The sequence below is a fragment of the Plutella xylostella genome, chromosome 20, assembly GCF_932276165.1.
Source record: "Plutella xylostella chromosome 20, ilPluXylo3.1, whole genome shotgun sequence".
Lineage (NCBI taxonomy): Eukaryota > Metazoa > Arthropoda > Insecta > Lepidoptera > Plutellidae > Plutella > Plutella xylostella.
In genome coordinates this window covers 5872843-5888317 of record NC_064000.1, presented here as the reverse complement: position 1 = coordinate 5888317, position 15475 = coordinate 5872843, and the positions used below count along the sequence as shown (strand labels likewise).

Genomic DNA, 15475 nt, shown 5'->3' with positions numbered 1-15475 from the left:
AAAAAACACAAAAATATAACTAGGTAATACATTAATATTAAACTTACATTATAAGTACACACACAAACATATTTTTTTTTATCTAGATCTTTTGAAACTTATAGTTAATTAAATTTTGTGATTTGCAACAACAAAATTGATTATGGTATAGGAAAGGGTCCGGAAGATAATATTAGTTGGAGTGTACGTAGGACAGTCTCCAAATCCTTAAATAAGGATGAATCTTGTAGAATGGTAACGTGACACCACCGACGGCTGTCACTAAGAACTAATTAGGTTAGGTAAAGATAAGGTATATATTGGCAAATGTGTGGATGAAAGGTTAGGTAGGTACAATACACCAACCATAAGGAATCTAAAATATAGCACCAAGCAGCGCATCTTACCATAAAACGGATTATGAGATCTGTTATCCATCAAATTAGAATAAACTCTCACAGCATATAAAGGCAATTTCAGAATCAGTAGGTACCCTGTTACTATAGGGTCAATTTCTTTAATCACTGAATTAATTTTATGTATTCAAACGGTTGGAGGAATAACTTACGTGTATATCTATAATTATTTACATATCTGTACTTATACACTTAAAAGAATTATTATCTAATCAAATGATTATGAGTACCTACAGAAAAAAAATTAATATGTTAGTTATAATGAAACTTCCTAATCAAGCTCGAGCTTTCTGAATGAACCAACTGTAGAATGCACATCTTGGGTCAGATCGTTCTTGCCCAATGCATGCAGATCGACGCACATGTCATCGAGAGCCATTAGCTCATTGCGACGAGCCAGCAAGTTGCGTTTAAGTTCTTCAATCATGTCTCTCAGAGGTACTGTTCCGCCATATTCCTTCGGAAGTATAGCTGGGTCAACATGCTTCACTAACTCTTCAGCATTACGATGAAACTGGAAAGAGGAAGATTATCATAGTTTACATATCGGTTTAAATAATTTGATCATGGTGGTCAGGTTTCTTTGCCCCAGGCCATACTATTATACTACGACAAAAAGCGCATTGACACCACGCAGTTACACTCTATCGTTGTTTCGAACGTTGCAATACTAAACTGAAGTGAAGTTGTCTGTAGGCCGATATCATTGGTCGAATGAACTAAGATACACTCTGATTGGTGTTCAGTATGTTTGCCCTATATTCTGATTGGCAGTTTCAAATTAAGTAGCTATGGCGGCAAAATTTGAAAATTCGAAATGTAAGCAGGTATGATAAAAACTTTGAATTCAAATAAACTTAAATCTAAACTTTTTAAAATGAAAATTATTGGAAGCCTTTTGCGATTAATTAATTTTATTTATATAGGTACCTAATTACGAAAATATAATTCTTACCATTACTCTGTCCTTGAGTTTGTCACTAAGTAGCGACACGCAGAATTCAAAGAATTTCGTGCCGTAATGAGGAATATTTACAAAGTGAGTACACTTGTGACGCATCGGGGTAGAATTCTGAAAATAAAATAGTTTTTATAAATAAAATAAAAATCGATACTTCAGTCACCGATAATTTTTTGCACCTTGACAAACTAACAACTTTCTATGCTTGAATCACAGGCTTGATGGCTGTTTATGAAAATTTACCACTATAATTATGTACCTATTTACGTACACTTTCATAGATACAATTCCAAAACCTATGCTACATTATTACATTATAAAATATCAGCATTATAACTTTACTAATATCAGGTTTTATCCCGCTTAAGTTTATGTAGAGTTGCATAAACTCTACATAAACTTAATTTAAGTATTTTAGCCAGCCAGCTATTTGGGAGTGGTCTAGCACATCTTCACCTGAAGACCCCAGAAGGTTCTTACTAGTCACGGGTATGCTGACCCTTGTACTTCATTGGCCATCCATAACAATAACCGTCGGCTGAACCAACTGGCCAGCTCAAACAAAAAAGAAAACAACAAATTTCCTCCCAACAATTCGAAATTCAAATTATACCCACCTGTATGCAGTTGAGCATAGTCCTAACGTCCGTCAGCGACCATAGACTAAGATGCGGCATCTGCATGCCCGCCTCGTCGTTGACGTGAGTGTAGCCTTGCAGCTGGGAGCGTGGCTCGTCCAATAGGAGCTCGACGATCAGCGAGTGGACTTTAGCCATCGTGTTGCTGTCGAATACGTGGGGGTCGTAGCGGCCTGGGAGAGACGGATAGCAATGGATAAAAAAACTGTTAGGCGATGGGGAGTTCAGGATAGCTAGGAGAGCCTCTAGGGTCGGCAGTGAATTGCTATAGGCTGAAGAAGCAGAAAAACAGATGGCCTTATCGCTAAGCGATGGCTTCCAGGCAAACTTTGGCTAGGTACGCGTGAACCTTAGAATGCCTTAGATACTCATCAGATTCATTTTCAAGGCATCTATGTAGAGGTCTCATAGCGAAAGTGACTCCTTTAAAGGGGTCGTAGTTTCGTTGCATTATTTCCTACCTAGGTGCTATATATGTGTTCTTCGATAGATCCACGAGTAAGATATAGGTAGGTATACGAGTCTACCATTTATTATGGCTTAAACTTCAGAGCAAAGAAAGAAAGACAACCCAAATATGATGAACATCCAACTCACCAATAGCAGAGAGGATGACCCTCCTCCCCAGCGCGTCTCTCTTCGGCAGCGGCACCAGGTAGCCGGCGTCGATCACCGCCGCGATCTTGGGGTCCAGGGGGTCTGCAAACACGAGATAATATTATACAAACGCTATCAAAATACCTATACCTACGTCTAATCGCTAGAGATAATTAAATAAATAATAAATATGTGGGGACATCTCACTCACGGCCATCCAACCCCAAGCTAGGCAGAACCTGTGTTATGGGTGTCGGTGTCGGACAGCTGATATATCTCTACACAAATACATAGATAGCTAGACACTAAATATAAATATCAACACCCAAGACCCGAGTACAAATATCTGTCTCTAAACAAATATCTGCCCCAGCCGGGAATCGAACCCGGGACCTTCGGCATAGCAGTCAGGGCCACTAACCACTACGCCATTCGACCGTCAGGGTTCAGTTTTTTCAGCGTAGCAGCAGTGAATGGGCTGGTTACGCATATCCTTATATAGGTACTTAATTCCAGATCCCACATAAAGCATCAGTTCCAGCAGTAGTGACTTTGCTATACCTACAAGTATGACCACACTATTTATCAATATTCACTGTACTGGTTGGTATTGCTAAGTTTAAAAGACCCTATGACTTGAATGTATGTCGCTATTTTAAAAACTCCGCCTGTATACTTTTAGGCGCAGGCCACCGTATGTAGGCAGATATTATTAGACAACTCACCTAGTTTGTGGAACCACTGCGGGTGCATCTGGCGGATGGTGAGGTACCGCTCCAGCATGGAGCACGCCTGCGGCACGGAGTACTTCTTGGTACGGAGGAAGCGCAGCAGGAACGGGGTGTCTGGAAGAAAATTTTGATTATAAGGTACATACGTACATAAATATATGTGATGTGCGTGGGAGTGGGAGTGATGTGAGTGGGAGGTATCGTCCCGGGTCTTTTGATATGTTTTATAAATTATGAGGTACCTACTTTATGTCCATTCTAATTCTAACTATCCGTTATTCGATAAGTACAGTTTACAAGAAATGTATTATGTATAGCGACGGATAGAAGTCCCCAGGGGATAGTACCCTAGTCTGCGCAAGGCTTTGTAACTACATTGAGTAACATCCGAGTCCACGTTGTTCTATGGCTTTGTAGGAACCTGCCTTTGTTAGGTGCCGCTCAAAAACATTACGTTCTATCTGTCTTGGAATGTCTGGTTTTCAGGTAAGTATTAGAGTTAAAATTAAATCATGTTGTGCTATTGCTATTCAATATTGAACCTGACTTCCGGCAGCCGTTTATAAATAAAGTAACTATACCCTTTATCTCTTTATCAGGTAGGTACCTATAGTACTTACTTATTTGAATATTTATGTCGAACTCATAGTTACGTAAGTTTAGCTAAGTACTAAGTAGGTGCCTAGTAGTTTATGAGCCATGAACACTCATGTGTTAAATCTAAGACAAAAAGGTGCTAAATACCATCAGCTGTGACATTGTAGTCAGTTAGTACCTAGATTCTTGAATATTGTTACTTAATTACAGTCTCAAAGTGATAACAATTCCATGACATTGCCCTCAGAGATGCTAATAATGAAGCATCTTTATTCATTGCCTGTAAACTAGGTGAAGGTTTGAGATTAATTTTAAGAAGATAAGTTTAACTAACATTGCTTTGTTAAACGCCCGTAATGTTGATTAAACCTAACGAAATGAAATGATGGTTTAAAATATTGGTATAACTACAATCTTAGTAATTCTTCTGAAATCGAGTTGCGAAGTAAGTACCTGTTATACCTATATATACCTACCTAGTTTGTATTCTCACCAAACCCAAAACGTAGGAATCACAAATTTACAATGAAAGCCCAACAGTCGTAAGTCAGAAAGACACCACACACTGAATACCAAGTGAGTCATTCTCACGGTACTGGCATTTAATGGTCTATTTGTCCGAAACACTTGTTCTTTCAATGGAAAGAAATTATGATTTTCAAAGTGGGAAAATTGTAATTGTAAGTACCTACCAAAATAACTGTTAGTTTATAACGGGTTTCTTTCAGCTGACAATTAGGTAACTCTACTCTACCTAATGGTTCAATATAATAGGTACCGGCTACGGCTGATGATATATGAAATTAGGCATAAGTAGAGTTACCTAATTGGCAATGACCTAAAAAGAGTTACGGTAACCGTCACAACTGTCCGTATTTTATCCAATATTTTACCAATAGTAGCAGCCAGCCTATCAATACGGCCTAACAATAAAATAAACCTAAACATACACATACACCCATAACTCAAAACTCACCAGTCCTACAACGCTTGATGGCCGGATGCTTCTCAATGTAATGCCGCATCTGTTTGAGAGCATGCTCTCTGATCGCTGGCTCTTCCCTCAGCTCCAGACGTGCCGTCTCTATCAGCTCAGGGGGGAGGTCGCCTGTCTCCCTCTCTTTCTCTTCCATGGCTCGGATGCGATCGTCATCTGTCAGTCGGGGAGCCTCGACGAGGTCCTTGGGCTCGTGCTCCCTTCGGCAATCTTCGGGCTGGAGGACGGATGTCGCCATTTTGGATTATCTGTCAATAAGAAAAAGAAAATGTGATTAGACGTGGTGGAGACTGAAGATCTTATAAGTAGGTCAGAAAGACATAAGTCTAACTAGAAGGTCTAGCGTAGCTTCGGCATTTCTTAACCATCCTGCCCAAAACCAACATTGTCAGCAAGGCAGATTCAGCCTTCAACCCAGAGGGTTGGGGTTCGATCGATAAGGTAAGATGCAGAGCTACGAATAAAGGGACTTAAAGTTCGTCTTACTTTTAAGGGACAGTCAAGGTAATATTATTATCGAGGTTGCAAAAGCTGAGAACTTGAGAAGGGAAACGTAAATAAATAAAATATATAATAAGGTTGCACGAGTTGCACGATATCTTGCCAAATTCCTGTTGTACGTTGACTTTATCACAACGCTGTATGCGTAAGCAGGTAGCCATTACATAACTATGTTTTAAACGATGTTGTCCAACCAAGGAGTTACAAAATGGCACGCGAGCTCCTAAAGATTCTTGACCCCCTTTGCTTAACAGCGGTTATTTCACAGTAGATGAAAATCACAGTCATTTCATACGCAACGGCACTTCTCGATGGAGTCTAGAACGGTCTAGGGTTCTGACGAAATAATCTCTCAATATACCGTTTGACAAAGTGTGCTTAGTGTACTCTGAATAGACTCGGATGTGGAATCGTTGACTATATCGTTATACATATACCTAAGTAGTGAGTAAGTAAAAAAAACATTCAAATTACTAGGTAAGTCATTAGCTAAGTACTCTTTTATTTTAAGGACCTCATGGTAGATAAAGTAACGCAGATTACCAAAAAGGTAATTTTATTTTATATTTTACTTATCCAATTATTAAGGTCAGGGTTTAGTTTCAGATACTTAATCGTGTTTCTGTACCCTATGGTCTACACTCTAGACACACGACTGAGGAAGAATTATTATGATGATCGATGCAAAGTGATTTCCTTTGCCGTCACGCCGCCTTACGCCTGACCTTCATCCACCATGCCTCCACTTTCACTCGGAAACTTTCAAACATCGGGTCACCAACGCTTTTCGGAGAAAGGCCATTTTTGCATTGCCAAAACTGGTGCTAATGTTGCGTTGTGGTCACTTTTGATTTCTTTTTGCATTAGAGATCAGAATAATAGCATAATGTGGTGCATAATTCTAGACTTTCTTCAAGTTCTTAACTATCGATTTCAGTTTTTTTGGATCAACTGTTACTGAAATTAATTATTTTCAGTCACTTTTTCTGTCATCCATCGCTAGCTTAAATAGGTAGTTGTAAAGTGCCAAACCCCTGAATAGAATTATCAGATTGTTAAGTAATAATTAGCAATTAGACACTGTTATGCATCTACGTAAGTGGGGTCTGCATAACCAATTGGTTGATTAGTGTGTCGGGTAATCCATTTCCTATATGCCGCATAGCTGGTTAATTTGTGGTGTGGTGCGATGCCGCCGCTGTAACTACCACCATCGCATCGCAAATTACCAACCGACAATCCTGCTGAAGTCTTACAGCAAAGACGGTAACTATAATGCGGCAAGTTACTTGGCGACCCTCCTTGCGGGGTGAAAGAAGTGGCGGGGGCGAGGTAGCACGACATGCTACACACGTAGAAAAGTGTGCCCGGATTAATCTCGCGATAGCTTGTAACTACTTCTGACGTAAGTAAAATTTTATTCTATGAGTGTTCCCGTAAATGTCATATTTAGCTTAAAATGTATAGTTTGACAGCATTAAAATTTGGATGTTTACCTTCAGAATATCTACCAATTTGAATTTATTTATGTAAAAGTGTTTTATTTTATAAATCAATTTCCATGTCACTTTCATGTTCACTCTCTGTTTGAACTTGTTCATCGTCGTCGTCATCCTCATCTTCATCATCGTTTTCATTAACTTCAATTATAAATCTAAGACAAAAACCAATTTATGTTTAATTTACAATAAATTATAAATAAACAATAACATACCTGTCCAATACATCGTCAAATACTTTATCAGATTTATAATATTCGTCTTAATTTTTATGACATGGTCGTCACAATTTCTCTACTTTTTAGGCGAATAATTAGAGAAAAGCAACTCTAAGTCTTTTATCTCTTTATCTAAGTTAGAGTCAATCGACGTTCTTGCGAGCTCGCCTTTCACGTACCGCCACACAAGTTCAATAGGATTTAATTCCGGGTGGTATGGGGGTAGGCGAAGCACGATATGACCATTTTCTTTCAAAATTTCATCAATTTTGGAATTTTTCTCTGTGTTTTGTTCATTAATTACTTTCATTAAATCACATAAATTTTGGTTGCTTTCCTAGTTACAAGGACTGACAACTGACGCACTGTCATATGGACTCTTCGTCTTTGTTGTTTACTTTTTCGTATCTGACTACGCAGTACCAACCTTTAGCCGCGTAGCATGACTGATCCGGTACGCTGTTCTACAAGAAGCCCATATATTGAGACATTATACGATTTGTTGTTTTTAACGTTATTTTGTTGACGAATTATAGATACCTAATAATAATATAATGATAATATTAAAAAGGCCTCAACACTCATCCTAAGACTAATGGTCTCAGGATCAATGATCTCATGTGGGTCGCACTCAAATTATGACAGACTATATAAAACATGTGGCCGCCTCGGCTGCGCGGCCGAGACTGCCGTAACAATGACATGCAATGCACGCGTTGCCCTTCCCCGCTACCCTCCCGCTACCCGCTGTCGTCTTGGGTACCTCGTCCCCTCCGCGTCTTTCACCCCGCAAGGAGGGTCGCCAAGCAACTTGCCAATCTATAAACTAAACTTTTTATTCATACGATCTGACACCTTTCTGACATTTAGTTCAGCGCCGTAGCGATCGGACTTCGGCGGTGGCATAGAACAACGCGGACTGGGGGTATTGGTGGTGGTGTCATGTCATACACTAGACTAGGGATACAATAAGTGTGATTGCAGAATCTGCAGATATGCTTATAGGAGTTTCAACTCTGCCAATCCAAAGATTGGACGTAAATTAGACTTATTGTGACCCATCCCATAATGAGTGTTCTGGGCTTTGCTACCAATCGCCATCATTATGTTAATAAGTAAGTAAGTAGGTACTTCAAAATATACTGCATTGGACTCTACTACGTGCAGTGTGTGGCAAATTTTACATATTGTGTTAAAGTACCTAACTTTTTAGTAAGCAGTAAAGTGCATAGCTTATTGTAGTCAGATTAAACATCTTGATGTGAGCATCCTGAGCTCCTGACTGGCATTAATAGCAGGTAGCTAAGTATAAGTACTTATACATACATTTGTATTATTATGTGTTTATAAAGTGTCGTACGTTAAAAATTTAAGTCCTTAATTTAAACTTACAGAACAATCCTCCCTCCAACCCTACACCTCCACACAACCCTAAACTCACTTTATCATTATCTCTATCTTATAATACGCGTATAATTTTTAGGGTAAAGCACCCATACACGGGACGTCCGCGACAGTACGCGACCGAGTGCAACTGCAGTCCCGTGTGCGGTCGACGCTCCCGAATAACTGTACATGGCCGAAATATTGGCCGACCATTGCACTCATTGCTTGTAGCTACTCGTTCTTTCACCGAGTCAGTACTTTACACCTACATACTATACCTGATACATACGTAGTTATAAGTATGTCGAGAAAACCGGGCCAAAAAACATAAGTAAAAGTGCAGTCAACAAGAGACTTGAATCAAAGAAGATTAATAAGATTACTCTCTACTATCACTAAAAGTTACAATGAATTAAGATAAGCGAGTTGAGTTAGGTACCTAGTTTATGCGTTGGTGGTTGATGGATACACCTAGGTATATGCCTATGTCTTTTTCAGACTGCGCGTAGTGATAATAAATTGAGCCGAAAATTGGGCCGATTCAAGTAAGTTTACGACATTAGCCAAGTATCCTACCTTTACTGGTCCTAAGTATTTCATAACTAAACTTAATTTGGACCTTTGGCAAGCGAAGGTTGGTAGACGTACCTACTCCACCTTTACCTATCTACATTTGAAGGGATGTTTCGCAAGATAAAATTACTTGAGTAGGTACCTATAATATATCCTCTATCAATCTAACTACATGGTTAGATACGTAGGTATACGGTGATTTCCGGCCAAGTAGGTAGGTAGAGGTATATAATTTTTGGATTTGCTTATCAAAGGCATATAGGTACTTATATAGCTACTTATTATACTGACGATAGATACTTATTATTAATGCTTGGGTCGATATTTACCTACTTAAGTAATTATTTTCCAATTTTTCGTGAATTTTCCTTGTTTGGATTACCCCATGAGCCACTCCTTTCGACTGTTTCGACAACACTCTGTATAGCGATAGAAAAAGCATTTTGGTAATGTCTCGTATAAAAAGACTTAGCAATAAAGTTCAGAACCAATAAAAGGAGCTGTTAAAACTGGTAATGTTCTTCAAATAAGGCAATGGCCCTTATTGCGCCAGCACCGCCGCCGCTGCTAGGGATGTCATGAGCAAGTTAGCACTTAATGGGAAAATTAAAATAAACAAATGACTGCACCCGTCCAACTATAAAGTTATGACAATAAAGAGTGCGATTTTGCAAATACTTTACTTGCATTTAGGAACCTACATAGGTATACATTTTAAAAATAAAATACCGATCTTCTTAACGGATTTCGGCTTAAATACATAATTATAATAGATCGATTTGACATTGGGACTAACATTAACACTGGCGAAAAGTGGGTGCAGGAATGCACCTCTGCCTACTTGCCTACCCCGCAAGGGAATAGGTACATTAGTAGGTAAAAGGTTTGAGTGTGTGTGTTTTTATATATATCGATTAAATACGGTTTTTAACGATTAGTTAGTATCCACTTCCGTTTTCACGACTTTATAGTTGGACTATAAATCTCTACAGTCTATAATATTGAGTCGCATCACTACAGAGCTCCCGATGCTCCGGTCGTCGCCCGCGCACCGTTACCCCGAATTTATTACGACACTCTCCCGACACCGGACACCGCCGCCGGACACCGGTTTGGGGTTCCGCCAGCCTTTGTGTGCACTCTAAAACTTAAAGGTTCCTTTGAAAAATGTTCCGTAGGAACGATGGTAATAATCGCGGACGCAAAAATAAGTTGGCTTTTAGTTAGTGTGTCACCAACACGATAAGATGTAGAAAAAGACACAGACACACACAAGATTACAGACATAATCCACATTTTCCTCGTAATTCAATAACTTTTTCCTATGGCATCGGATGCTGGATCTGTATCTCACGATTACGTGTGAATTTGTGCTCAGTGCGTTGCGTGATCAATATTGTGCGTTGTACATACCTATACTTACATATACACTCACGGGCAATGAATAAGTTCCTATAACAAACATAATTATATTATAATTTACCTACTTCGAAGCCTAATAGCGTGATCAAGAATTAAAAAAATACTACTAATTAAACTATTATTAGTCTATGTGTACCTCTAATTCCTAAATTTCCACTTCTGTATAAACTATCCATGACGTCCCCTAAGAAAGGATTTATCTGCTTTCGTTTTCCAGCCACCACTGACTGCCCGCCTAATGGGTCTGAAGGTCTACCTGTAAACCGTTCGAGGCCTGCACTCCAGAACATTACCCTAGTTGTTATATATTAATCAACACATATTATAGGACATACCTAGTTACTAGTTACTATATGCAAATAACTGAAAGACTTCAAAGCAATAAATCCTCTTCCCCATTATTTCCTAGTACCTCCCATATACGTAGCCTATACAAGTATGTATTGTGTTATGTACAAAGAGGTCCTTATATGTAATGTTTATGTTCTCTAATATGTCTCGTCAAACATTAGCTTGAGTCAAGCGAGATGAATACAAGGTGTGGTTAATTTAGTTATTGTTTTGTGCAGACTGCTGCAGGTACAGCAAAGCCAAGGATGTTAGTGCTCAGTGCTATTTATTAAAAACTCATCGCATCCCATGCATACAATCATCTTCAAATAGGTACTCGATTATACGGATGAGTAGAAATGTGGAATACTTAAAAGGACTCAAAGTAAAAGTCAAATGATTTATTCAGCGTATAAATATAAAATTTTCTGATGAACGTCAATTTTTACAAACTACTCTCCGTTCGGATAAGGGGCTCTTTCTGTCTTAGGAGACTCGTTGATGAATATGTAAAGGAAGGGCCTAATAAAGCACTACGTACCTATAATCTACTCTACTACATTCACCGGATGCCAACAATTCTAAGCTAAGACACAAAGTAAGAAAATAAATTTCCCGTGCAAAAAAAAACGAATCCTGTCCAAGAATACGCCTCATAGCTAGCCCGGGTAAACCAGCTTTCTTGAGGTTTCCACAGGCAGTCTGACCCACATAGGACCAATAAGCACATCTGGTCAAACCGCTCGAGAGTACCTACAGGGTTTGCGAAATATGCCGCCCTGCTGGTTAGTTGCTCAATCTCTGACGACTGTTATTAAAAGCTGCAAGTGCTGCTTATTTGAGTGATAAACACTTGTATGCCTGCTTTTAGGTTCAATAAATTATAATTTGATATTTATTGATTTCAAGTTAAAACTTTGTAGTACCCAAGTAGTACCAAAGTACATTTCAAAGGTACCTACCTACTTATAAATGCCCCTTTTGCAATAAAAAAAAAAAAAAAATTTTGCAATGCTTGTATATGATGTATATTCCTTTTGCAATTTGTTATACACATAATAAATGTATAACTAAGTATATAAATTAAGTTATATTGTATTTCTTTAAGATTAAAAGTTATTTAAGTACCCATTCATTCAAGTAACTGATAGTTATTTATGCATTGGTTAACCTGTATAGATGCACATATTGCACATTGCATTTTAGATACCGCGACGTGCCTACTTACTTCCAAACTTTATTTTTTCGGAGAGTTAATTTGGCAGGTACTAAGTACCAACCTATATTTTCTACTCTGGCTACTTTGACTTTGGCATCACCAAAACACGTTTTTGCCATAAAAGAAATTAGCATACTTATGTGGTTTCGCTTCTACAATATTTTATTTTTACTTAAACCAGTTCGGTTTTGGATGATAAGAGTAACCTATCACAGGTGTTACTATATGGCTGTCTCATGTATTTTTACATTGATTTAAATTTAAATCAACATTAATAGGTATGTAAGTACTTCAATGCTCTAGAAGGCGTCATCAGTCTTCTCAGTTTAGGAGTAATTTGGTGCTATTGTCACCACTCGGAACTTTTTCATTGCTTGCGACTGTATTTATAAATCTATCATTGCGCTATAATTTTGGAGATTCAGCAGAATAACCTGTTCAAACAATAACCATATTTACAAAACATGCAAACTTTCACATTTTATTTCAAGAGCAATTTATGGAGCAACATTTTTAAATTCCATTACCGAAAGAGTAAATTGAACTTTTGCAACGCGTTGATGTCTTTTGTATGAGAGAGGAATTGGCTCATTCGAGCCCGCCCGCTCGTGACGACATCCAGTTTTGGATTGCTCAAAAATGTCACCATGTAGCTCAAGGACTATTGTTGCTTCATTAATTAATTTATTTATTTATCCACAGACACATTGTAACATAACAGGTAAACCCCAAATCATTAAAAAAAATGTAAAATGTCATTTTTAAGTTGTATGTAAGTACTACTAAGTATAACACTCATTTTTTTTATTTGAACGTTCTTCTCAAAGAATGAAATATTAAAAAGTAGGAAAATAATATTGTGTCTGCTTGACAAAAATAGATGTTTGCGGCGATAGGATTTGCTACACGGTCGCGTGTAGCGTAGTACTCCCAGTACCTACCTACATATAAATATGGAACATAATCAGGACATAATGGTAATAAGAGAATTTGGTGAAAACTGTAAAGGCACTGTTATGGTACCTACCTATCTACCTACCGATACATAAGATTATTGTAGGTAATTATCGATCAACTTAGGCAATTAACTTAACTAAATAGCCTATTAGCAGTAAAATGGGTCTTACCCAGTTATCATTCTGAAAATTACAAAGTGCATAATACAAAATGGTAATAACGTTTTACAAATCATCATAATTCCCTTTTATAGTTACCTACCTAGGTGTGAGAGTGTGATGTGATGGCTCACCTATCAGGTATTTTATTATTAATAAGTAAATTATTAATTTTATTACAAAACTGTAGCCATGGATAAATAATTAATAAGGTAGGTCCCTATATAATGATCAACGACAGAAATCAATAGCGTGTCAATATTTATCTTGCTACGTTTGGTATTTAAATTAGTAATGCCACGAATAGTGATTTGGCCGAATACCGAATATTCGGCTGACGCTCTCTGCCGAATACCGAATATTCGGCCACCGAATATTCGGCAGGTGATCAATAATTCAATAAGTTGAAGTTTTATTTAAAGAGTGTTCTCCTTAATCTTACAGCAGATCCGTACAACTGGTGGTCAACCAATTCGAATCAGTAGCCAAACCTTATATACATATTTTGTTAAAAATACCTGTGTCTCAGTAGCAGCAATCGTCTCTTACGAACAAATGCCGAAAAACTTGTCTTTATTCATCACGATTTGCCTTTAATTAATTTTAAATATTAAAAATACTGATGTTGTATTCAGGTTTTCGCAATTAATGATTGTTTGATAGTTCAATGTTTCGATTAATTTCCCTTTTGTAAGATATTTGCAACTTTTTTAAGTATTCGGTATTCGGCCGAATACTACTTACTATTCGGCCGAATACCGAATACTGAAAAAACAGGCCGAATAGGCCGAATACCGAATAGTTGCCGAATATTCGTGGCATCTCTATATAAATAATCAGCTGTGGCACCTAACACTCTATATATTCCTTCTTCTTATTCTTATTATTCGTCATTCAATCTCATTGAAAGTTATCATGTGGAGTTCCGGGATAAAAAATATAGTTTGTCTGTATCCAGATTCAGAGAAGAAGGTACTTATGTATGTTCCTTAAGCTCCAGTTTTTATCTTTTTTATATCCAATAAAAAAGTCGTACTCTATGTACCCTACATCTTCAAAGAGAACACATTGATGCAATATAAGTAATACTTATTGCTATAAGGAATAAATAAGTATAGATTACCTATCTTCTATGAAAATGTATGTAGCACTTACCAATAAATTTGGGAAATTCCAAGATGAATAACTTTCCTTCACCACGATGAAGTAAATTAATAACTAAAGTCTTTATACTACACAAATGCTTCCTTTGCACTTTATTTTTTATGTTATATTTAAGATATCACAGGAATTATCACTCTAGAATGTTGGTCACCGTAAATTAAAAAAGATTTTATTAAAAAAAATGGTGCGGTCAACCACACCGAGTGTTGGAACTACACTGAATAAAATCTCATAGAGAACACGCGATATCGCGGTTTGATGGTCACTAGCACTAGCACCAATAAATTATGCAAACAATTTAATAACCTTGCCTTGTGGTTAAAAACCTTCTTAACTCTTGGTCATTAGTCAATAACTAATCACTCTAATCAGTCATCAATAAAATAAAATACCAAATTAAATTAAAAAGCATTTCCATAATTTACTGGTCATTTTCAAATGTGGCGCGGATTTAACTGATTCTTATTGGATGAGCTTGAAGCTACGAACCAATCAGATCATGTTGGCGTGTAGTGTACAGTTCTCATTTCAAACTTTCTCCGACCTCATTTTTAGACTACTTATATTTTTTTGGAGAGTGAGTTTAGTTTCATAAAATTGTTTCCATGGATTCGTAAGACTTGTTAGAGAGCTATTCTTTTAAAATGAAAATTACTATGTTTAGAAGACCTAAATAAAGAGTTATTAATTATAAAACATATCAACCACGAATATCGTTATTCATATTAAACAGAAGTCATCGTCAGAACATAAGTAAGTACATAATTAATTTCGCACATATCTCAGCAAACGATGACTTGAGATTACACAAACTCCAGTAACCTTGGCAAGATGATAGGTGCCGAACGTAAAATCTTTGCATTGCTAACTAGGCCAAATGAAGGTTGATTAGCATCTTTTTGAGATATTTTACAGCAATATGTTTATAACATGCGATATTTAGGGTCTGCTTATTATTTATAAGTCATGTAGGTAAGGATTTAATTAAATACGGTGCATTATGCACATTGTAAGTTTTCAAACAAAAGTTATTCCAAAAGTTCGTAAGTAATAATACTGTCCATAAAATGTCAATGATAAAGAACGCAATAATAAATCTTGGGTAGCATTCTAGAGTGGATACCACGAATAT

At 37.3% G+C, this 15475-nt stretch overlaps 1 protein-coding gene across 2 annotated transcripts; it reads right to left on the bottom strand.

Annotated features, from left to right (window-relative positions):
- Positions 1 to 185: 185 nt before the first annotated feature.
- LOC105384661 (retinaldehyde-binding protein 1-like) lies at positions 186 to 14571 on the bottom strand. Of its 2 annotated transcripts, none has more exons than XM_011554935.3 (7): positions 14335 to 14571; positions 4896 to 5164; positions 3317 to 3436; positions 2592 to 2693; positions 1974 to 2167; positions 1351 to 1467; positions 186 to 909 (listed from the first exon to the last, which is right to left on the bottom strand). In XM_011554935.3, the coding sequence occupies exons 2-7, from the start codon at positions 5152 to 5154 to the stop codon at positions 667 to 669; spliced, it is 1035 nt and encodes a 344-aa protein (XP_011553237.3). In that variant the 5' UTR covers positions 5155 to 5164; positions 14335 to 14571; the 3' UTR covers positions 186 to 666. The 2 variants fall into 2 exon arrangements, with proteins under 2 accessions (XP_011553237.3, XP_048484327.1); XM_048628370.1 differs by lacking the exon at positions 14335 to 14571 and adding an exon at positions 8527 to 8683.
- Positions 14572 to 15475: the final 904 nt, after the last annotated feature.